Genomic DNA, 20143 nt, shown 5'->3' on the forward strand with positions numbered 1-20143 from the left:
CCTTGGCGCGGGCGGCGCCGCGGAAACCGGCGCTTGGATCAGCAGGTGTCCCGGACACCGGCCCGGCCTGGTGCCGGCGACCCCAGCCCTGCCCGGCCTCGCGGCGCCTGGAGGCGCGCGGGCGGACCCAGCGGCGTCCCCGGCCGGCCGCGCGTTCTCCGGGGCCGGGGGCGAGGGCCGCGGACAGGAGCGGCGGGGCGGCCGCCGTGGGAACGCCGCTGCGACCCTCGTGTCTCCACCGTGGGGCGGTGCCCGCCCGGGGGGCCGGCCGCGGCCGGGCCCGCCCCCCGCACCGCGGCGAGGCGCCCCGAGGGACGCCTCGGCGGGCCCGGCTCGGGCCCCGCGTCCCCGGGCGCCAGGGATCGGCGTGCGCGCCCGGGCCCTGCGGAGGACTTGGCGGCCGCCGGGCGCGCGCGGGGCCGGGCAGGTGCGCGGCGGGGCGGGCGGGGCCAGCTAGGCCGGCCGGCCCCCGCCTTCGCCCCGAGAAGCCCCGCCCCGCGCGCCGGCGGGGCCCCCACTTCGCCCCGAGAAGCCCCGCCCCGCGCGCCGGCGGGGCCCCCACTTCGCCCCGAGAAGCCCCGCCCCGCGCGCCGCGCGCCGGCGGGGGCGCGGGTGCGGGCGCAGCGCGCGGCCGGGAGGCCCGGGCGGCGGGAGGCCCGGGCGGCGGGCGGCGGGGCCGGGCCGGGCCGGGCCGGGCCGGGCCGGGCCGCAGGATGGGCAGCCGCCCGCTGGCCGAGGACTACCGCCTGTGCCTGGAGCGCGAGCTGCGGCGCGGGCGCGCGGGCGTGTGCGGGGACCCGTCGCTGCGCGCCGTGCTCTGGCAGATCCTGGTGGAGGACTTCGACCTGCACGGCGCGCTGCAGGACGACGCGCTGGCGCTGCTCTCCGACGGGCTCTGGGGCCGCGCCGACCTGGCGCCCGCGCTGCGCGGCCTGGCCCGCGCCTTCGAGCTGCTGGAGCTGGCGGCCGTGCACCTGTACCTGCTGCCCTGGCGCAAGGAGTTCGCCACCATCAAGGTGCGCGCCGCGGGGCGCGGGCGGGGCGCGGGCGGGGCGCGGGGGCCGCTCGCGGGCTGGGCGCGGCCCCCTGCCGGGGCGAAGCCCTCCCCGGAGCCGCGGGGGCGCGCCCAGGCCGGGGCCACGACTCCTCCCGCCGCGGGCCGTCGCCCTCCACGGAAGACCCGGGGGTCCCCGAGGCGGGCGGGGGCCGCTGGCTGGCGCACCCCGGCGCCCCGGGCTCCTTCGGGAGGGTGGGAAGGCGGTGACGTCACAGCGCGTGGGCGCGGGCCTCCCGGGTTGCCATGGCAGCCGCTCCGGAGCCAGCCCGGCCCGGGCCGCTGCCGCCCCAGCGGGACCCCCGCCGGCCCGAGCCCCGGGGTCTGCGGCCCCCGAGGCGGCCACGGCCTGGCCCGGCCTGCGGGGCCCGCGCCACCGGGCCGGCCGGGGAGGCCGCGACGGCCGCCGTGCCCACGCGGGCCCCGCGGCCAGGGCCCCCCCCCCCCGCGGAGCTCCAGGCCGCCGGGCTCGCGGCTCGGCGCCCCGCAGGGCGCGCTCGGGCGCGGGGCGGCCCCGGGCCGTCCAGCGAGGCCTGACGCGGCCTCTCTCCTGCCTCGTGACCCCGCTGCGAGCATTTCTCTCCGGCCGCGGTGCCGGTGCCGGGCTGCCCCGGCCAGCGGGGTCCGTCTCGGGGAGCCGCGCGCCACCGGGGGCTGCTCCGCCTCCCGGGCGGGGCCGGGGCGGCCTGGGCGCGCTGCTGACCCGGTGTCCCCGCAGACCTTCTCAGGCGGCTACGTGCACGTGCTGAAGGGGGTGCTCTCCGAGGACCTGCTCGTCCAGAGCTTCGAGAAGATGGGCTACGTGCGCCAGGACGACCACCACCTCATGATGGCCACCCCACCCCCCGCCGGCCAGCTGGTGCAGGTGGCCCTGGGCTGCTTTGCCCTGCGGCTGGAGTGCGACATCCTGGGGGAGGTGCTGGCGCAGCTAGGCACCAGCCTGCTGCCGGCCGAGGAGCTGCTGCAGGCCCGCCGGGCCAGTGCTGACGTGGCCTCCTGCGTGGCCTGGCTGCGGCGGCGGCTGGCTGGGGACAAGGAGCCGCCACCCCTGCCGCCGCGGGACCCCCTGGCCGTGTACCGGGCCCCGCTGGACCTGTACCAAGACCTGCAGGAGGACGAGGGCCTGGAGGCGGCCAGCCTGTACGGCAGGTCCTCCCCAGGCCCAGACTCGCCCTCCTCAGCGCTGGCCTACCAGCCTCAGCCGTGGGGGCAGAGCGCCAAGTTGTGGGGTGCCAGCGCTGGGGCCTGGGACCCGGGGGCTGAGGCCGGGGGGTCACCCAGGGCCAGCAGCCCGCCCTATGGGGCACTGGAGGACGAGCTGGAGCCCGAGCCCGAAGTGTTCTCCTTCCTCTCGCTGCGCAGAGAGCTGGCCACCCCCCAGCCGCCCGGGAGCCCTGAGCGGGCCAGCCCGCAGGGCGCCCACGAGCCCCCCGGCTACCAGGCCCACAGCTGCCTGGCCCCGGGCACCCTGCCCACCCTCTGCTGCGACACATGCCGCCAGCTACACGCTGCCCACTGTGCCGCCCTGGCCGCCTGCCGGCCCGGCCACGCACTGCGGGCTCTGCTCGGCCGCACCCAGCAGCGGCGGTGGACGCAGCCTGACGCCCCGCTGTACGACGGGCCCGGGGCCCAGCCTTAGCCCGCAGGTCGGGCTCGGGCTTTCCATGGTGCTGCTCGGGCCTCGCCCCACCCAGGCCTGGCCCCCGGCAGACCCGCCCGAGGAGCCCTGGGCACAGGGCAGAGGGCGCCCAGGCCCCGAGTGGGAGTGGGGGCTTACCCTCTAGCAGCCTCAGGCTCACCCCATCCCCAGCACCCAGGCCTGGGCCCAGATGTCCTGGCTTCCAAGCCTGTCCCCGTGAGGACCCTTGGAGGCCAAGCGGGGACCCCGTCCTAACTTGCAGCTATGCGTTGGGACAAGCTGCCTCCTGCCGACTGCGTGGACGGGAGCCCAGCCAGAGGCGGCCAGGCCGGTGTAGACCTGCCCTGGCGCACGCAGCAGGTTGGCCACAGACGGCCAGCACCTGCCTCACAGCTGGACGGGGCTGGGATGGCACAGGCTCACCTCCCGGGAGCAGGACGGCAGCCCTCGGGATCTGGAGAGCAGCTGCCCACCTGGGGACACGGTCTCCTCAGCCACGGCTTGCGGGAGCCCCTGCATTGGCTCTGCCCGGCGCCACTCCCCGTGCCTCGGGCCAGTACTGAAGGGTGCTGGGCTCTGAGCAGCTGTGGGGCTGAGCCTGAGGCTGGGGGCGGCAGGCAGGCACAGCCGTTCCCAGCGAGTCCACCGGCCCACAGGACGGCAGGGGGCTGTCTGCCCAGGAGGTCCAGGCCCGCCTTCCCTGACCAGAGCGTGCCCCTCCCTGGGGGCCATCTGCCCACCCCTCGAAAAGCCCACTTATACCACTTACACGTGAGCACCTATTAAAGGACACTGGACTCGCACGTGTCAGCAACGTCTTTATCTCCACGGTGCTCCCCTCCCCCGGGCCCCTGGGGCAGACCCACGGCTCCCCCTCCAGCCCAGGTCACTCGCTCTGGAGTCCCGCCAGCCCTAACCTGGGTGGACCCAGGGCCCACATCGGCATGCAAGTGGCCATGCAGAGTCTGCTAGGCCCAAGTCAGCAACGCCCACGGGGATGGACCCACGTGGCCACCCAGGGTGGGGCAGTGGGGGGCCCTGGCCCCGCTAGGAACAGCCCTGTGGTCACACCCTGTGTCCTGAGGTCATGGGTCCTTCCTAGAGGAGGGCGGAGCTCCGCCACTGGTGTCCATCTTTGGGAGCCACACTGGGCTCAGGGCTTGCTGCGCTTGGCCTGGGTTTCGCCGCCGCCGGAGGCCAAGGCGGGGGCCGCCCGCTTGTTCCGGTGGTGGGGGAAGGTGGGCATGAGCTCTGGCTCGCAAGCTGTGGGGAGGGGGTTGTTTAGGGGTGGGAGGAGCACCCGGGGGGGTGCAGGTCTGAACCCCACCCTGCACCTGTGCTGGGGCCTGGGCAGAGCCTGAACCCCCCCACCCCTCGACTTTGCGGGTGGTTCCCGTGGCCTTGGTGTGCCACCCTCTCTTCAGCCCAGGCCCAGCCCCTTGGCACCAGCCCCAGGCCAGGCCACACCCCACAAGTCACCGCCGCCCACTACCCGTGCCAGGAAGGGCCCGGGACTCACGCAGGGGCTTCTCCTTGAAGTAGGAGCTCTCCAGGCCATCCCCAGCCGTCGCCCTGCGTGAGAGCCACATCAGGGGCACTGCCCTCGCAGCTGCCCTGCCCAGAGCGGGGTCTGGAGGGGGTCCCAGTCCGGCCCGCCCACACACCCACCCCGTGGTGCGCACCTCTTCTTGGGGTCGTACATGAAGAGGAAGTTCAGCAGGCGCAGGCCGGCCTCCGAGAGCCACGGGAACTTGTGCTTCAGGTTGTTGTAGGGCTGCTTCCTCAGGCTGTACTGGCCCGCCAGCGGCAGCGCAGAGAAGCCCTGTGGGAGCTGCGCTGAGGCCGGATGGGCGCGGGGAGGGCGGGGCTGCGCCCGGAGGGCCGGGTGTGGGGCGGGGCTGTGTGGGGAGGGCAGGAGAGGTCAGCGCTGAGCGGAGCGGGCTGGGCTGGGCTCTCACCGGCCAGATGTTCTCACTGGGCGTCCCCAGCAGCTGCACAATTAGGTCCACCTGGTGGATCTCGGACGTGCCGGGCAGGAGGGGCTTATGGGCCAGCAGCTCGGCCAGGATGCAGCCCAGGGCCCTGCAGCAAGCGGAGGCTGTCTCAGGGCCCCCAGCAGGCGCCCCAGGGAGAGCAGCCCCCTACTCTGTTCCTGCAGCAACCCTGCCCCAGGCCCCACAGCGTCTTACCACATATCGATGCTGGTAGTCTGCGTGGTGGTGCCCAGCAGCAGCTCGGGAGCCCGGTACCTGCAGAGACGGGCAGTCGGGGCCTGCTCCAGCCCCACCCACAGCCCTGCAGCCCCCTTCCTGAGGCCAACAGCCGCCGCTGGCTGCTGCCCCAGCTTGGCTGCAGCTCCAGGTGCGCGAGCGCCAGGCGCAGGGGCTTGCAGGTGCACACCTGCAGCGTTCACTGCACAAAGCCCCCAAGCCAGAACCTCTGCCTCTTAGCAATGGGAGAAATGACTCCACACCATCTGAGCCCCCAGTGGGTGGGGGTCTTCCTCCCGGGGAGACCTCTGTCCCTCCCTGCTCCCCCTGGGCAAGCTGACCCCGAGACCCCTGCTTCCCTGCACCAGACACACCTGCCCAAGGCCCTCACCAGAGAGTGACCACCTTGGGGGTCATGGGCTTCAAAGGGACGCCATATGCCCGGGCCAGGCCAAAATCCGCTGTGAGGAGGCAGAACGGCAGGGAGCGTGAGCCTCGCCCAGAGGGGCTGCACTCGGCCTCCAGGGCGCATGGAGGGACCAACCACACCCCACGGCAGCTCCTCATCCACCTGTCTTCACACAGCCCTTGTCGGTCAGGAGCAAGTTGGAGACCTTCAGGTCCCTGCGAGAAGAGCGCGGAGGTCCTGGGCGCAGCCCCCTCACTCCCCTGGACCAGCCCGCAGGCAGCATGCTGTGCTGCGGGGACACCCCACCTGGGCCAGACCCCCAGGGTCGGAGGCCCCGCAGCCCGGCCTGGGCCCCCGCCCGCAGGGGAAGCGGGCTGTGAGCCAGCCCGCGCCAGCAGTCCCACCTGTGGATGATGAAGTTCCGGTGCAGGTACTGGAGGCCCCGCAGCACCTGTAGCACGATGCACTTCACCTGGGGGGAGCGTTGTCGGAGGTGAGCAGGGCCGGGAGGGCCCCTGGGCACCCACGGGACAAGGCGTTCAGGCCGACCCCAGGCCACACCTGGGCCTCCGAGAAGGGCGTTGGCATGTTCTCCAGAAGGCTGGCCAGGTCCTGCTCACAGTAACCCATCACCAGGAAGATGCTGCGCACCAGGGAGAGGCTGGCTACCCCCAGGCTCCGCCGCCTGGCCGAGGGGGCGCCCAGCCTCCCCTCTTTGGCCTCACCTTTCCAGATGGTTCCCCACGACCACGTCCTTCAGCTCCACGATGTTGGGGTGGCGCAGGCGCAGGAGCAGCGTGATCTCACGCAGGCTGCTGATGGGCACCCCTGCAACCCAACACCCAGCACTCGCCCCACACCACACCAGGCCACGCGTGGGCCGGGCCGGCCCGCCTCAGGCGGGGCTGCAGGCAGGTGCCAAGTTGGGGGGAGGGGGGCGCCAGCACTGCCAGGGTTGGGGGGGCCCTGCGGGGAGCCGGCCCAGGACCCCACGGGCCAGTGGGGCCCGGAGCCCGGGGGTGGGGGGATGCAGCTGGCGACAGGCAGACAGCCCCCTCGGCCACCACATGCCGCCCACTGAGGCTCACCATCCTTCTCCGTGTCCATGCGCACTTTCTTCAGGGCGACAATCTCGTCCGTCTGCGTGTCCCGGGCCCGATCTGGAAAGGACACACACCCAGTGCAGTGCCACCAGCCCCCACACCCTCAAGCCCCGTCCTGCACCCTGGGGCACCCTGCCGGTGACACCTGGTCCTCTCTGTGGGGACACCCCACCCACTAGACATGCCCCTGGCGGGGGGAGGGGGAAAAGGTTGGGGGGCGCGGCTGAGTCTTCCTTCCCCATCGACTGCCCCCGCTGCTGCCCGAATAGCGCATGAGGCGCCGCGGCCAGTGAGAAGGACTCTGTGTGGCACTCCTAAGCGCCTGGGCACTCAGGCAGCTCAGCTGCCCTCCTGGCACGCTGTGGGCCCCTGCCCTGGTCACGCCACAGCCCGATGCCTGTGCAGACAGCCCCCGGCACGAGTCCCTGCCCGGCTGCGCAGGCAGGAGTGTCGCTCCAGTCGGTCCCTCCGTCACTCACACACGATGCCATAGGTGCCCTCACCGATGCGGTTCAGCTTCTCAAACTCCTTCACACTCCGGCACCGCCCCAGCTGGAAGACACGCCACGTGAGGCTGCGGGGCCTGTCAAGGGCGGCCCTTCACACCCCGCTCATCCCCCTAGAAGGCAGCCACACGTGGGGCCTTGCAGGGGTCTAGGGGAGCCAGGGGTGGCCAGAGATGCCGGGGGTGGCCTCACCGTGGCTGTCACCTGAACACGGGCCAGCCCGGCAGGCAGCTGCCAGCCACGTGTGGCGCAAAGCAAAGCGACAGCCAGGAGCAGCACACCCAGAGTGCTGCCGAGCAACTGCCGGTGGCCACTGGGCAGTCCAGGACATGCGCTGCAGCACAGGCTGACCCCTCGCCCCGGAGCACCAGTGCAGACACGGCCGTCTCCAATGCCATCTCCTTTTTTCTCTTGGGAAACTGCCGGAGGCCATGGCCACCCAGCTGGGGCTGTATTCCCTGCCTCCCTCACAGACGTGGACAACACGTGCCACATTCCAGCCACTAAGTTGTGAGCGGGGACAGCCGCCGCCGCCCCTCTGCCCCAGGACCTGGGGCTGCCTGGGACCTGGGGGCGGGTGGAGCAGCAGGGCAGCGGCCAGGGGGCTGGCCCCCGCAACACTGCTCGCCAGGATGTGAGGGGAGAGAACCAGTGCCAGGACTGAATCCAGAGACTGTCCCGAGAGGCCGGTACCCAACACGCCTTCACAGCCCGGGCACGCAGGTGGCTGAACGCCCACTTCGCGGATCCAAGACACCAGGGGCAAGCCCCGAGTTCTAACAGCCCCGCGCGGCCCCTGCCTCCCTCTCTCCAGCCAAGCCCTTCCAAACGCCGGGAGCCTAGTCCCCTGGTGTAGACAGAGCCTTAACGTGACCGCCCGACGCCTCCCCCGTCCAGGTGAGCGCCGTGTCCCCACGCCCCCCTGCACTCTCCGGCCTGCCCTGCCGACCTCCGGGCTGCAGGACCAAACCCCAGTCACACGCTCAGCCGCCAAGCACGCGCCCTCCTCGCGCCTCCCCTGCCAGGCTGGCGCCGGCTTCCCCTGAGCGCCCTGACCGCGCCCCAGGAGGCCGCCGTCCTGGGTGCCCGCGCGCCCCGCAGCAGGGCTGCCATGCTCAGGCCCAGCGAGCACCTGCTGCCCACGGGGGACCGGCAGCGGGCAGCACAGTGCTTCGGCGACCCCCAGAGGCCAGCAGCCTTGCCGCGGCGGGGCCGGGCCTGTCGGTCGCCCGTCGAAGCTGCGTGAGCTGCGTCCGAGGACGGCCACGCTGCGCCAGGGGCGGGCAGCGCGGAGGCCGCGTGGCCGGGCGGAGGACAGGGCCGCAGAGGCCCGCGGCGTCCGGCACGAGCGAAACCACCAGTCCTGGGTCCGGGGGAGGCCAGAGGACCTGCGCCCCGCTCCCGCCAGCCCCGCCCCTCCCGGGGCCGGCCCGCCCCCGGCCAGCCTCGCCCCGCCCCGGGCCGGCCTGCCCCACCCCTCCCGAGTCGCCCCGCCCCCATCCTGCCCCGCCCCTCCCGAGCCGGCCCGCCCCCAGCCTCGCCCCGCCCCCGGGCCGGCCCGCCCCGTCCACCCCCGCCCCGCCCCCGAGCCGGCCCGCCCCCAGCCAGCCTCGCCCCGCCCCCCGAGCCGGCCTGCCCCGCCCCTCCCGAGCCGGCCCGCCCCCAGCCAGCCTCGCCCCGCCCCCGGGCCGACCTGCCCCGCCCCTAACGAGTCGCCCCGCCCCCATCCTGCCCCGCCCCTCCCGAGCCGGCCCGCCCCCAGCCAGCCTCGCCCCGCCCCCGGCCGGCCTGCCCCGCCCCTCCCGAGTCGCCCCGCCCCCATCCTGCCCCGCCCCTCCCGAGCCGGCCCGCCCCCAGCCAGCCTCGCCCCGCCCCCCGAGCCGCCCCGCCCCCAGCCAGCCTCGCCCCGCCCCCGGGCCGGCCCGCCCCGTCCCCCCGCCCCGCCCCCGGGCCGCTACGCCCCGGCCCCGCCCAGGCCGCGCCCGGCTGCCGCCCCCGCCCCGCCCCCGACGGCGCCCGGGCCGCGAAACGTGCTTCCGCGCGACACCCGGGGCCCCGCGCGGCCCGGTCCCGCCCCGCCGCCGCGAGGACGGAGCTGGCGCGGCGCCCCGGCGCACCCTGTGCTCCGCAGGCACCGTGAAGAAGCCGTCCTGCCGGATACACTTGAGGCGGATCTGCTCCGGCTCCGGCTCGGGCTCCCCCATGCCGAGGCCGCCCGCCCCGCCCGCGCGCAGGCGCAGAGCGGCCCCCTCCGCGCACGCGCGCAGCCTACTTCCGGGGCGTCCCCCGTGGGCCCGGGTTGCCAAGGGGACCCCGACGTCCCCAGAGGACCCCAGCGCCCACGCGGCCACGGGCCCGCCTAGTTTCAATCGCGGACGCCGGCGCCCCAGATGCGCGGAGAAGCCCGGCGGGCCAGGCCCTTCGGGCCTGACGCCCGCGGGGCGCTGACGCCCGCGGGGCGGCGGGGCGGGGCGGGTGGAGGGGCGGGCGGGGCCGGCGGGGGGGGGGCGGGGCCGGCGGGCGGGGGCGGGGCCGGCGGGCGGGGGCGGGGCCCTGCCGGCGCGGGCCTCTGTCCGGCCTCTGTCCACTGCTCGCCCTGGAGGCACTGGGGGGGTCCCGCAGGGTTATCGGCGCGGACCTGGGGGTGCCGCTTGAGCCCGCCGAGCCGTCCCTCCCAGCGGGGCGGGCGAGCCGCAAGGCCGACGGCTCGGAGGGTGCCAGGGTCGCCTCCTGGGCCAGGGGCAGCGCTGTGGGTGCTGGGGAGTCACGTGACCCTCGAAGGCCTTTTGGTAAATCTCAGCGAGCCAGAGTGTTTAACTCGAACATTTATGTTCCGTTGTTTTAATTTTGGAATTCACGCTGTGGAGGCGGCGCTGGGGCAGTGGGCGGAGGGCAGTGCCCTGCGGGGCTCATGGAGAGGGGCCGGGCTGCCCCGGCTGTGGCGGGCCACACAAGCTGGTTGCGCCCTAACCCACCCCCACAGCAACCACCTGTGGCCACGCTGGGCACTAAGGCAGCCACACGGCGACTCCAGCGAGGCCAGACATGCTCTCCCACCACACTAGCCCAGGGGTCAGGGGCCAACAGGGGAGGGGGGCAGCTGACAGCACCAAGGCTCAGGCCCCCAGAATGGCCTCACCACCGGAGCCCCCCTCACAGGCAGAAAGAGGGAGTTCTTTCAGTTTGACTCCTCCCGGGACAGCTCTGCAAGGCCCCCCGCCCCTCCTTCCAGATCCTCTACTATCCTGGATCAGGTCCCAGTCGAGCTCGGAGCCCTGGGGACCTTCCAGGGCTCTGCGGGACCTTTTCTCCAAGGTGGAGACCTGTCTTCACGTGAACTGCCAGAACCGACCCCAGCTCCTTCAGAAGCGAGCAGGACAAGGGTCAGACCAGCCCCACCGGCTCATCGGTGTCTGTCCAGCGCCAGCGGGGCCAGCTTGGACAAGCCTGCGCCGAGCCAGGGTCACTCCCGTCTGCTGAGCTACCGGCAGCTCTGGGGAAGTCGAGACAGGCAGCCAGGGGCATGGCTGCCCCGCCAGAGAGGCACACGCGCTTGCTGGGCATGCCTTTATTCGGCGTGCGCGTTGTAGGCGGCCACGGTGCTGGGGTTCCGGTGCCGGTAGTAGGGGCCCCAGCTGCCCTCCTCCTTGATGGTTCTCTGCTCATCGGTGGTGGCGGAGTTGTAGCTGAGCAGGGTCTCTTGTGAGGCCCTGGTGACCACGATCTGGGGGATGATGAGCTTCTTCTTGCTCACCTTCACCTTCCCGTCAGGTTTCTCTGGAAGGAAGAAAACACCAGGTGTTGACTACCAGGCCTGTGGGAAGCAGCCCCGTAAAGCAGGCACCGGCCGTGTGGTCAGGAGACGCCCAAAGCGGTCGGTTCCGTGTTGGAACATTCCAGAGCTTCACTGTGGCCAGTGCTAGGTGCCCTCTCTGGAGAAGGAACAGGAGCAACTTCCAGCCTGCACCTTGGAGAGCAGGGCCAGGGGTTGCTCACAGGGAGGACCTGGGGATGTGCGGGCATACTCGGGGGTGAGCCCCAGCGTCTCTGTACAGGCTTCATCAGGACACCAGAGAAGCTGGCCACGGCTGATCTCACCAGCGCTGGGCTGGGCACACAGCACAGACAGGGGCGCCCGCGCGCACGTGTGGCCCAGCTGGGCGTCCTTCCGGCCTCGGGGAAACCCCAGCGCGCCACCTCTGTGCACAGGGTCTACTCGAGGGCCTGCTTGCTCAAGGGCCTGCGTTCACACGCTGTTTTGCTTAAAGTCGGTCCCAAGATCCCCCAGCACGCCAGGGAGCTCTCGCTGCCTATAGCCAGCACCCGCCCAGCCCCACATGGCCTCTGGACGCCAGGCGCTGGGGTGCTGCTCTCGGGGCAGCCCCGAGGGGGTGCGCCCACCCTGCTCCCGCAGACACAGGTGCCAAGAGCAGGTGCCGAGAGTAGGCCGCCTGCTCAGCTGGTGGCAGAGGGTGCAGCCCCCCCCCCCACCTGGGGCCCTGGGTCCAGAGCCCCCACCGCTTTGCCCACCACCAGGTGACCAAAGCCTGACCCTTCACTGGGCACCGAGTCTTCTTATTTATCATTAAGCCAAAAGTTGCATCTCATCGTGTTTTGCATTTCAAGTTCATTCTTTCACGTATGTAGCTCCACACAAGGCAACTTGGAACCCTGCAAATAACAAGACAACCCGTGGGGGAGGGCGGCAGCTGCCCTCCCCACGCCCAGCTGCCCCCACCTTCAGGCTCACAGGTCAGCCCGCGAGCACCCCGGCCAGTCACAGCCTCCCACAGCCTGGATGCCCTGCAAGGGGCCTCGGCCGCTCTTATCGTGAATGTGACTCAGTTTATTTCCAGTTTTTGTCTTTTTCAAACAGTGAACAGCGCTGCCATGGACACTGGGCTCCATGCGCATGAGAGGCCTCTTCATGGTGGCGAGAAGGGACACCACAGGGACTGTCAAGCTGTTCTCCGGGGAGGTCGCTTCGGCCTGCGTGTCCACACAGGGGCTGGACACAGACACTTCTCCGCAGCCTCCTAGGCCTTGTCTACTTCCTGGGCCTTTTCCCGCATCCTGAGGTGGGTGTGAGCTCAGCCTCACCCCAGCCCTCCAACTCCATGTCCAGAGCCAGACCCCGGGCCAGCAGGCATCTCCTCCCATAAAGGTCATGTTCCCGCCCGCACTTCCTGTGTCATTAGGACATCACCCTGCGTGCAGCCTGGGCCCAGCACCCGCTGCTCGGCTGGCCCTGCTGTGCTCACACTGGCCGTCTCTGGAGGCCTGTCGCTTCTCAAACCCAAGGCCTCTCAGAACACCCGATTCCGCCTCGACCTCTGCGGCCCGCTCTCCTATGCTGACTCTGATGCACGCAGGACCTTGAAGGACTGAAGTAAAACGCGAATCTTAGTTGTGTCGACTGTCTGGTCAGCTGCGCCAACACCCGGGAGCGAATATCTCCCCACACACACACCTGACAGGAGCCTGTGGACAACGCCGCCTCCAGCTGCCGCTTCCGACATGCCCACTCCCTTGGGCGGCCTCCTGAGCGACCCTTGGTGCTCTGACGGGGGTGGCTCTGGCCGCAGACCAAGAACAGCCGTGTTGAGGCCGCTGAGGCCCCACCCAGCAGGCTTTCTTTTCTCTTCCTGAGTCTTAAAGCCTCTTCATTTAGAAATATGAACACTTTCCGGGGCCTCGACGCTCCCGCCTCTGCTTCCGACAGCCGCACGGCAGGTGACAAGTGTGGGGCCGAGGGAAAGCACCACGTGCGTGGCCTCGCTTTCCAGCCACGAGTGGAGGCTGAACTGGCTGTTGTGGCTGCGTCCCCACCAGGGGCCAGCTGGCGGGGATCCACACCCCGCAGGCAAGGCGGTCTGCGGTGAGGCCGGTGCCCACAGCCGCACGGGCTGCTTACTGGTTCGTTCAGACATCAGCGACGTGCAGTGATGGTGTCTGGAGGCGAGGGCTTTGGGGTGACTGCATTTAGAGGTTGTGAGAGCCCCAAGGGTGTCCTGAGTGCTCTTTTGAGAGAAAGAGGAGACTAGAACATCTCCCCGCCACATGAGGACACACCGGATCAGAAAAGGGGTTCGCAGGAATCCACCGCAGCCCAGGTCACGGGGCCCCCAGAAGAACAAGCAGCAAATTGTGACTTCAGCCCCAGCCGCCCGAGCAGACCCACACCCAGCTCTTTCATCCCGCTCATCTCCCAGACAGGTTTGGGTCTTTTTTTGTTTTAGATTTGTTTTTATTTACGCATACAAGAACTGGGGTGCAGGCCAGAGGTGCACGGGTGAGAGGATTCACCAGAGACAGAGTGGGGGAGCAGAACAGGCGGATCTACTGAAATCCACTGCTGAGGGGAGCAGAGGGGAGACAGGAGAGGTCTGCCGCGCCATGTGGGTCAGCTCCCTGGCCGGGGATCAAACTCAGGCCGCAGTGGCTGCTGATAGCTTGATCAAGCTGAGACTTAACCCCTGCGCCACCAGGGAGGCCCTTGGGTTGTTTCTTTCAAGTAGAATTTCCAGTGTTTTGGAATTGGCTGATAGCAAGTGGGGTGTCTTGGGTTCTGTGAAGCATGGTGTTTGTGGGTTTTGTGCTGCAAGGTTGCAAGCAGACAGAGCAAAGAGATGGCAGCAGCACAAAGCAGCCACACTAACAATCCAGCCAGACTGGATCCCCTCAGCACCTTGCCCCTGTTCTCAGCACACGTGACAAGGGACCCCAAAACTGACAGCCAAGCACAGCTGGGTTCCTTGGTTTTATGGGATGGGAATTTGGGACAGCTCCGCTGGGCAGGTAGCAGTGTGGCCACCTGGCGGCGAACGGCACACATGGCAGGGACTGTGGCCATCTGACAACCTGGGGGAAAAACAGCTGCCACCATGCAGCCTCTGGGCTGGAGGGATTGAAGACAGGGAGCCCCAAGGCCTCCAGGTGGCAGAGCCTCCTCACAGCAGGGCGGCTGGGGATTGCACAGCCTCAGGACACAGCCAACACCCTCAAGGGAGGAGGCCAATCCTGAACAGGAAAGGGAGGGGACACTGCCTGGCGGGAGGTCAAGTCAGGTCACAGGCGGGGAGCTGGGAGGAGGCCAGCGGTGCCCCTCACTGCTGCAACCCCACATGGGCTGCCCCACTCATCCGTGTCAAGTGTTGTGGATGCAGGTCTAAGAGGCAGCTCCTGTTTCCCGTCTCTGAAGGTAACGCACCCACGACAAAACGCCGTTTTTATGCCTGGCTGACCACAGATGGGACTCCGCACCCGCCTAGTCCCCTGGGGCCTGTCCCTGCCAGCTGCCCCACAGCACATGTCTGCTCTGACCTGCCAGCAGGCTCCACTTTGCTAAGGTTTTCCCGGTCAGGGTGAAGTGTGACTTCTCTAAATCTATCAGGGAAAGCAGAGAGGACGCCCGGGCCCACACTGGACGGTCCCCCTGGCCGGCGCCCTTCCGTGTCTCACTGGTCAGTCTCCACACCACTGCAGAGCCACCAGGGCTGTCACCGGCCTCGGTCCTCCCCAGGCTCTCCATCTCTTCAAAGAACCAGACACTCTTTGCCTCCTTTTTTTTTTTTAAAAAGGTTTATTTATTTATTTACACAAGCACTGGGTACAGTCAGCAGCGCGGGAGGGCGAGAGAATTCACCAGAGCCAGAGCGGGGAGCAGAGCAGGCAGAAGGACCGAAGGACACTGCTGAGGGGAGCAGCGGGTGCGGCAGGAGAGGTCTGCGCGCCATGTGGGACCCTCGCCGGTGGCCGGGGATCGAACCGGTGCTGCAGAGGCTGCGGGCAGCTTCGCAGCCCAGCGCTCAACCGCTGCACCACCGGGGAGGCCCTGTTTTCCTCCGTTTTTTAACGGCTTTATTGTGGTGTCGTTTAAAGCACATAGTCCAACAGTTTCGGAGTTGGCAGCCGGTAACCCCGTTCTGGGAACTTTCCCTAAAAGCACTCTGTGCCCACTCGGGGAGATGGGCGTCCTGCGGCTCTGCAGCCCGGGCCACCTGGCCCCTTGTGGACACATCACACAGACGGGCCTCCGCCGGGCTCCTGGCCCTGGGGCCCCCGAGCAGCTGGACACTGTCGCCTGGACACCCCCGCCGCTCCCCTCCTGAGAGGGGTGGGACAGGGCCCTGGGCCTTGGCAGCAGGAGTGGGCGGCGGCGGGAGGCCCCGCTGGGGGCGCAGGCCCGGAGGCCGGGGAGGCGCCCCCCGGCGAGGGACAAGGCCCGCGTCAGGGCGGCCGTCTCGGCGGCCCCGGCGGGCGAGCCCGGCAGAGGCCCCGCGAGCGCCCGGGGCCGGCGTCCCGCCCTCCAGCTCCCGCCGCCCGCCCGCCCGGCCGCCGCCCGCTCCTACCTTCCCTGCGGGGCGCGGCGCCCGGCGCGGCCGCCTCGGAGCCCTGGGCTGGCCGGTCCGGAGGCGCGTGCGGCGGCGGCCCCGAGAAGCGCCGGCCCCGCTTGCGCTCGGCCCCTGCAACAGACGCCGCGGTCAGACCCGCCGCCGCCCGCCGCCCTCGCCGGCCGCCGCCGCCGCCTACCTCGCCCGCCTCGGCCGGGGCTGGCTTTGCTCTTGGACAGCCCCATGCGCGCCGCCGCCGCCGCCGCCTCACAAGCGTCTCCATGGCGACGCGGCTCTCGCGAGAGCGGCCGCCGGGGGCGCGGCGGCCCGGAAGTGCCGCTCTGCGCAGCCGCCGCCCGGCCCCGCCCTCCGTCCCGCCGCCGCCGCCCGCGCCATGGACGGTGAGAGGCCCGCGCGCCCCGGTGTCCGCCCGCCCCGCCCCCCGGCCCCGCCCGCGCCTGCGAGGGGCGCCCCGAGGCCCCCGGCCGCCGCCGGCCCGCGGGGGGTGCCCCCGCCCCGGAAGGGCGCCGCGGCCAGCTCGGCCCGGGGGGGGGGGGGGGCGCCGCTCCCGTCCAGCCGGCTCCGTGGCGAGCGCCTGCTCCTCGGCGGGGGCGGGGGCGCGGGGCGCGGGCACCTGCCAGGCCGGCGCGCTCGGGCCCCGCGCCCCGGGCACCCCGGGCACCGGCTGCTGGCGTACCCCCGCGCGCCCCGGGCCAGCGCCTTCGGAGAGCCCCGCCGGCGGGTCGGGCGCTGCCGCGGGCACGTCCCCGGTGTCCGCTGGGGCCGGCGCTGAGCGCGCGGCTCTGGACAGTGGCCTCCAGCCGGCCCTGGGACGCCAGGACAGCCCCTCCCGCGAGACGGCCTCCTCCTCGGAGTGCGGACACCCCGGCCTGTCACTGTGGGGAAGGGCCCGGGGCCGCCCCAGGGACCGCCGGCCCCAGACACCCTCCCGAGTTCACTGCCCACGGCTTCGCCCCGGAGCTCAGTCTCGCCCTGCTGCTGCCTGGGGCGTCGGGAGTGCAGGGGCCCTGCGGGCCGAGCCCAGGCTGCGTGTCCAGCTCCCGCTGGCCAGCCTGGGCCGGCACCACGCCCGTGCTCTGCGCTGCCCCGGCCTAGGAGGGTCTGCTAGGCCTTGTCACGCCCCCCTCAACACCGAACCCTTCTTCTCTTGCAGACACCCTGTTCCAGCTGAAGGTATGTGCGGGGTGCCACCCACCCCCTCCGCCCACCCTGATGGTGAGCACGTCCCACTCATGGCTGCTGCCCGCTGCTGTCAGGCTGGTGGCAGAGGGGCACCAGGCAGCGGGTGGGCTCGTCCAGGAAGAGCGAGGCGCTGTCTGTGGGAGCGCGCATCCAGCCACCTGCATGGTCACCGGCGCCGAAGAGCAGCCTCAAGCCCTTGCCAACCCCGCTGTGGAGAGCGCTCAGGCCGCTGGGCTTCCCCCGAGGCCAGGCCCGTGTCCTCTCCCCTGAACGCTCTTGGGCAGCTGCTTGTTCTGGGGTAGCTTTCAGCCAGCAGAGGGCCAGGGGGCCCTAGCACACCTTGGGAGGTGTCCAGTGTGTGGGCAGCAGGGCCAGGCTCCAGATCAGGCTCCAGACCTTCCCCCTTATGGATCACAAGAGAGTCCCCAGTGGGACCCCTAGGCGGTGGGGCTGCAGGTCCGCGTACTCCCTGCTGGCGTCCTGTGTTGGGTGGGGACGGGGCCCTCCCGGAGGGGCAGCAGCCAGCAGGGCTGCCACCGGGCCCAGACATCTCTGCTGGTGTCGCCCCTCAGAGCACCACGTCCTGGGGTGGCGCCTGGAGGAGCTGTCACCTGCGTGGGTACTCAGCCTGCACAGATGCTGTCCGGGTTTCTGCACCTTGGAAACCCACGTGTGCGCTTAGGGCCTTGGGCGCCGCAGCCTTAGCTTTGCGCCTAGGTGGGTTTGGGTTCTGTCCTGGGGGAGGACAGCTGTGCTCGAAGACCCTGCACCATCTCCCTTCCCGGAGCCTCAGGGCGGGGGCCGCCTTGTCCCCAGACGGGGCTAGGGCTCTGCGCGCGTCCGACCTGGTGCTGTCTCTGCCCAGTTCACGGCCAAGCAGCTGGAGAAGCTGGCCAAGAAGGCGGAGAAGGACTCCAAGGCGGAGCAGGCCAAAGTGAAGAAGGTGAGCTGCTCTCCTGGGTGCGGCTTTTTCCTCAGGGTGGGGTCAAGGTCACAAGGTCCCCATCCTGATAGGCTACGGGAGAGGGTGGGGCGGCCATGTTCTGCACCCGCCTTCCCCATGGGGTGGCACTGGCTGTCTGCAGCCAGCCCCATCTCATGGGCCCCCTCGTCTCTGCCTCAGAGGCCTGGGACAGATAGGGCGGGAGGTTGCTGGGCTCTAGGAGGGCCGGCTGAGTGGCCCCAGCTGCTCTTGGAGGATGTGGGACAGCCCCCGTAGCGCTGACCACTGTCCGGTGGGTGAGCAGCTCCCTTGGGTGGCACTCGGAGGTGCGTCCTGCTCCTCCATCCTGAGTGCGCTCCGCAGGCGTCGGCGAGTCCACTGTGGTGCAGGCTCCTGAGCAGGTTGGGACTGAGGTGCCCAAATCAGGAGGCTCAGGCACTTCTGGAGGGGCAGCTCGCGCCAGGTGGGGACTGCCCGCTGGCAGGCGTTGCCCGGGCAGGCAGGGAGTGTATGATCTCTAGCTGGTGTCCCCTTCCGCAGGCCCTCCAGCAGAAGAATGTGGAGTGTGCCCGCGTGTATGCCGAGAATGCCATCCGCAAGAAGAATGAAGGCGTGAACTGGCTGCGCATGGCCTCCCGCGTGGACGCGGTGGCCTCCAAAGTGCAGACGGCTGTCACCATGAAGGGGGTGAGTGTTCGCCGCAGTGCTGGCAGGGGCCGAGGGAGGGCTACGCTGGCCTTGGCCTGCCCCGGCCTTCCTCACATCGAGGACTGCGGGTCAGCTGGTGGGGGCTTTGCTCTGCTCTGTCCTGAGCCCTTTGCGCCTGCAATAGGTGACCAAGAACATGGCCCAGGTGACCAAGGCGCTGGACAGGGCGCTCAGCGCCATGGATCTGCAGAAGGTCTCCGCGGTGATGGACCGGTTTGAGCAGCAGGTGCAGAACCTGGACGTGCACACGTCGGTACGTGGCCGGTGGCCTGGTCCCGGCTCCAGTGTCCCTCGTGGGGCCCCCACACCTGTGAACATTCAAGGTGGCCGGAGGCCGGGCAGGCAGGCGGGTGCGAGCCAGCAATGGGGTGGGCAGGCCAGGGAGCCAGCGGGGACTTGGGCACCAAATGAGCAGAACTGGGCCTGACCCCCAGGTGATGGAGGACTCCATGAGCTCGGCCACCACGCTGACCACACCTCAGGAGCAGGTGGACAGCCTCATTGTGCAGATCGCCGAGGAGAATGGCCTGGAGGTGCTGGACCAGCTCAGCCAGCTGCCTGAGGGCGCCTCTGCTGTGGGCGAGAGTTCTGTACGCAGCCAGGAGGACCAGCTCTCCCGGAGGTGGGCTCCCAGCCCCGCCCGTGGCCCTGCCCGTCTCCCAGCCCATGTGGCCTGGCACCCCCCCACGGCCCTACCCCACCAGTCCCGCAGCCCACGTGGGCCTGGTACCCCAACCGCTGGCTACTGGGTGTGAGGGCACTGGCTTGCGGGTAGCGCGGGGTGGGCTTGGTCTGGCCCTGCCCACCCACAGCTGCACTGTTGCCTTGCAGGCTGGCCGCACTGAGGAACTAGCTGGGCTCCGCCTGTGGCCCAGGCACAGAAGCTAGGAGGATACTGACACCTGCCCATGCCTGATGCCCGCCGCTGGCCCTTTCCTGAGCGTAGCACCGCCCCGCAGCCGGGTGCCCTGCTGGGCTCAAGGGAGGGCCGGTGACTTTGCACAAACTTCTGACTTTGGTGGGTGATTTCTGATGGGGGCTGGCCAGCTGGGGAGTGGGCAGGCGCCCTCCCCTCCACCTGCTGAGGAGCTGGGGTGCCCATGGTCCCTGGGCTGCAGAATGCTGAGGGGCGCGGCTCCAGGCTCGAAGCCACCTGTGTTCAGGCCATGCCTGGAGGGTGGACACGCACAGCAGTGCGGCGCCAGATGTCTCTGCGGCCACCCACTATGCCTCCCGCCTGCAGCTGCCCCGGGGTGGGGAAGCACTGAGTCCCGGCCGGTGGGACCCGCCCGCCTGCCAGGCCATCATGTTGGTCGGGCGCTGCAGCCGCCACCCACTCTGGACCTGCCTCTCCTGCCTCCAGCCAGAGGGGACACCCATTTGCCTCGCCCGGCCGGTCCCCAAGCCGGTCCCCCAGAGGGGCAGGCGCTTCTCCCTAGTTCCCGGCACCCACTTCTTTTCTTGAAGCTTCAGAGATTTCTGTTTGTTTTGTTATTGCCAAGATGGGCAAAGCTGGCGGCCAGCGGTGGTACCGGGCCGAGCCCTTCCCAGCACAGCTGCCAGGTGGCCAGAGGCCTGGGGCCTCACACTTGAGCCCACAGCCTGGGTGCGGCTGGGTCTTCTGCCAGTGGTGCGGCCTCGCCTACCCGTCTGCCCTGAAGTACTGTTGAGTGTGAACAGGCTGATGCCCAGGGCTCTGCCCTGCTCTGCTGAGGCGTGGCCCGCGGGCAGTTCTGCAGCCCCTGCTGGGGCACCCAAGAAATGGGCCTCCACCCCACGGAGCCAGTGCCCAGTGCACGTCTCTCTAGTGTCCACCCTGAATGATTAAAACTCATAAAGCAGCTACATGCGAAGTCACATGTCCTGCACTCCTGCGTGGGCAGCTCAGTCCCTGCCAGCAGCCACCTGAGCCAGACCCAGCACCGCCACTTGCCGGGTGCAGCCTGGCACAGCCTCTCGCTCAGTCCCCACAAGCCGCTGTGGAGATGCGAGGTCATGGGGGTGCCGAGCACCCCAAGGCAGCAAGGCCCTCGGG

At 70.3% G+C, this 20143-nt stretch overlaps 4 protein-coding genes across 5 annotated transcripts; 2 read left to right on the forward strand and 2 right to left on the reverse strand.

Moving 5' to 3' along the window:
* Window positions 1-713: 713 nt before the first annotated feature.
* SPATA2L (spermatogenesis associated 2 like) lies at window positions 714-3494 on the forward strand. Its single transcript, XM_054696850.1, has 2 exons — window positions 714-1016; window positions 1773-3494. Exons 1-2 carry the CDS (start codon window positions 714-716, stop codon window positions 2691-2693), a joined length of 1224 nt encoding a protein of 407 aa, XP_054552825.1. The 3' UTR covers window positions 2694-3494.
* CDK10 (cyclin dependent kinase 10) lies at window positions 3450-9156 on the reverse strand. Of its 2 annotated transcripts, none has more exons than XM_037515730.2 (13): window positions 9039-9136; window positions 6919-6967; window positions 6401-6472; window positions 6038-6140; window positions 5874-5955; window positions 5717-5784; window positions 5475-5527; window positions 5295-5364; window positions 4883-4942; window positions 4652-4775; window positions 4376-4515; window positions 4213-4265; window positions 3450-3956 (listed from the first exon to the last, which is right to left on the reverse strand). In XM_037515730.2, exons 1-13 carry the CDS (start codon window positions 9123-9125, stop codon window positions 3847-3849), a joined length of 1071 nt encoding a protein of 356 aa, XP_037371627.1. In that variant the 5' UTR covers window positions 9126-9136; the 3' UTR covers window positions 3450-3846. The 2 variants fall into 2 exon arrangements, with proteins under 2 accessions (XP_037371627.1, XP_037371626.1); XM_037515729.2 differs by having other exon boundaries at window positions 3452-3956; window positions 6895-6967; window positions 9039-9156.
* A 601-nt stretch (window positions 9157-9757) lies between these two features.
* SPATA33 (spermatogenesis associated 33) lies at window positions 9758-15530 on the reverse strand. Its single transcript, XM_037515732.2, has 2 exons — window positions 15454-15530; window positions 9758-10698 (listed from the first exon to the last, which is right to left on the reverse strand). Exons 1-2 carry the CDS (start codon window positions 15497-15499, stop codon window positions 10490-10492), a joined length of 255 nt encoding a protein of 84 aa, XP_037371629.1. The 5' UTR covers window positions 15500-15530; the 3' UTR covers window positions 9758-10489.
* A 92-nt stretch (window positions 15531-15622) lies between these two features.
* CHMP1A (charged multivesicular body protein 1A) lies at window positions 15623-20092 on the forward strand. The gene is made up of 7 exons (XM_037515734.2): window positions 15623-15655; window positions 16429-16448; window positions 17323-17400; window positions 17941-18087; window positions 18233-18361; window positions 18543-18730; window positions 18940-20092. The coding sequence occupies exons 1-7, from the start codon at window positions 15649-15651 to the stop codon at window positions 18959-18961; spliced, it is 591 nt and encodes a 196-aa protein (XP_037371631.1). The 5' UTR covers window positions 15623-15648; the 3' UTR covers window positions 18962-20092.
* The last annotated feature ends 51 nt before the right edge of the window (window positions 20093-20143 follow it).

This window comes from Talpa occidentalis, unplaced genomic scaffold (assembly GCF_014898055.3).
Source record: "Talpa occidentalis isolate TD23 unplaced genomic scaffold, MPIMG_talOcc4v2.1 talOcc4.17, whole genome shotgun sequence".
NCBI lineage: Eukaryota > Metazoa > Chordata > Mammalia > Eulipotyphla > Talpidae > Talpa > Talpa occidentalis.

What these genes read in the sequence shown, in the direction of transcription:
- CDK10 (XM_037515729.2), bottom strand. Translation starts at nt 9,125, where the DNA reads ATGGGGGAGCCCGAGCCGGAGCCGGAGCAGATCCGCCTCAAGTGTATC. An exon ending in CATGGACACGGAGAAGGATG is followed by an intron (nt 6,141 to 6,400) that starts GTGAGCCTCAGT and finishes GTTGGGTTGCAG; the next exon opens with GGGTGCCCATCAGCAGCCTG. An exon ending in CTTCAAGGAGAAGCCCCTGC is followed by an intron (nt 3,957 to 4,212) that starts GTGAGTCCCGGG and finishes CCCTCCCCACAG; the next exon opens with CTTGCGAGCCAGAGCTCATG.
- SPATA2L (XM_054696850.1), top strand. Translation starts at nt 714, where the DNA reads ATGGGCAGCCGCCCGCTGGCCGAGGACTACCGCCTGTGCCTGGAGCGC. An exon ending in AGGAGTTCGCCACCATCAAG is followed by an intron (nt 1,017 to 1,772) that starts GTGCGCGCCGCG and finishes GTGTCCCCGCAG; the next exon opens with ACCTTCTCAGGCGGCTACGT.
- CHMP1A (XM_037515734.2), top strand. An exon ending in AGCAGGCCAAAGTGAAGAAG is followed by an intron (nt 17,401 to 17,940) that starts GTGAGCTGCTCT and finishes CCCCTTCCGCAG; the next exon opens with GCCCTCCAGCAGAAGAATGT. An exon ending in GAGGACCAGCTCTCCCGGAG is followed by an intron (nt 18,731 to 18,939) that starts GTGGGCTCCCAG and finishes GTTGCCTTGCAG; the next exon opens with GCTGGCCGCACTGAGGAACT.
- SPATA33 (XM_037515732.2), bottom strand. Translation starts at nt 15,499, where the DNA reads ATGGGGCTGTCCAAGAGCAAAGCCAGCCCCGGCCGAGGCGGGCGAG. An exon ending in CCCCGGCCGAGGCGGGCGAG is followed by an intron (nt 10,699 to 15,453) that starts GTAGGCGGCGGC and finishes TCTTCCTTCCAG; the next exon opens with AGAAACCTGACGGGAAGGTG.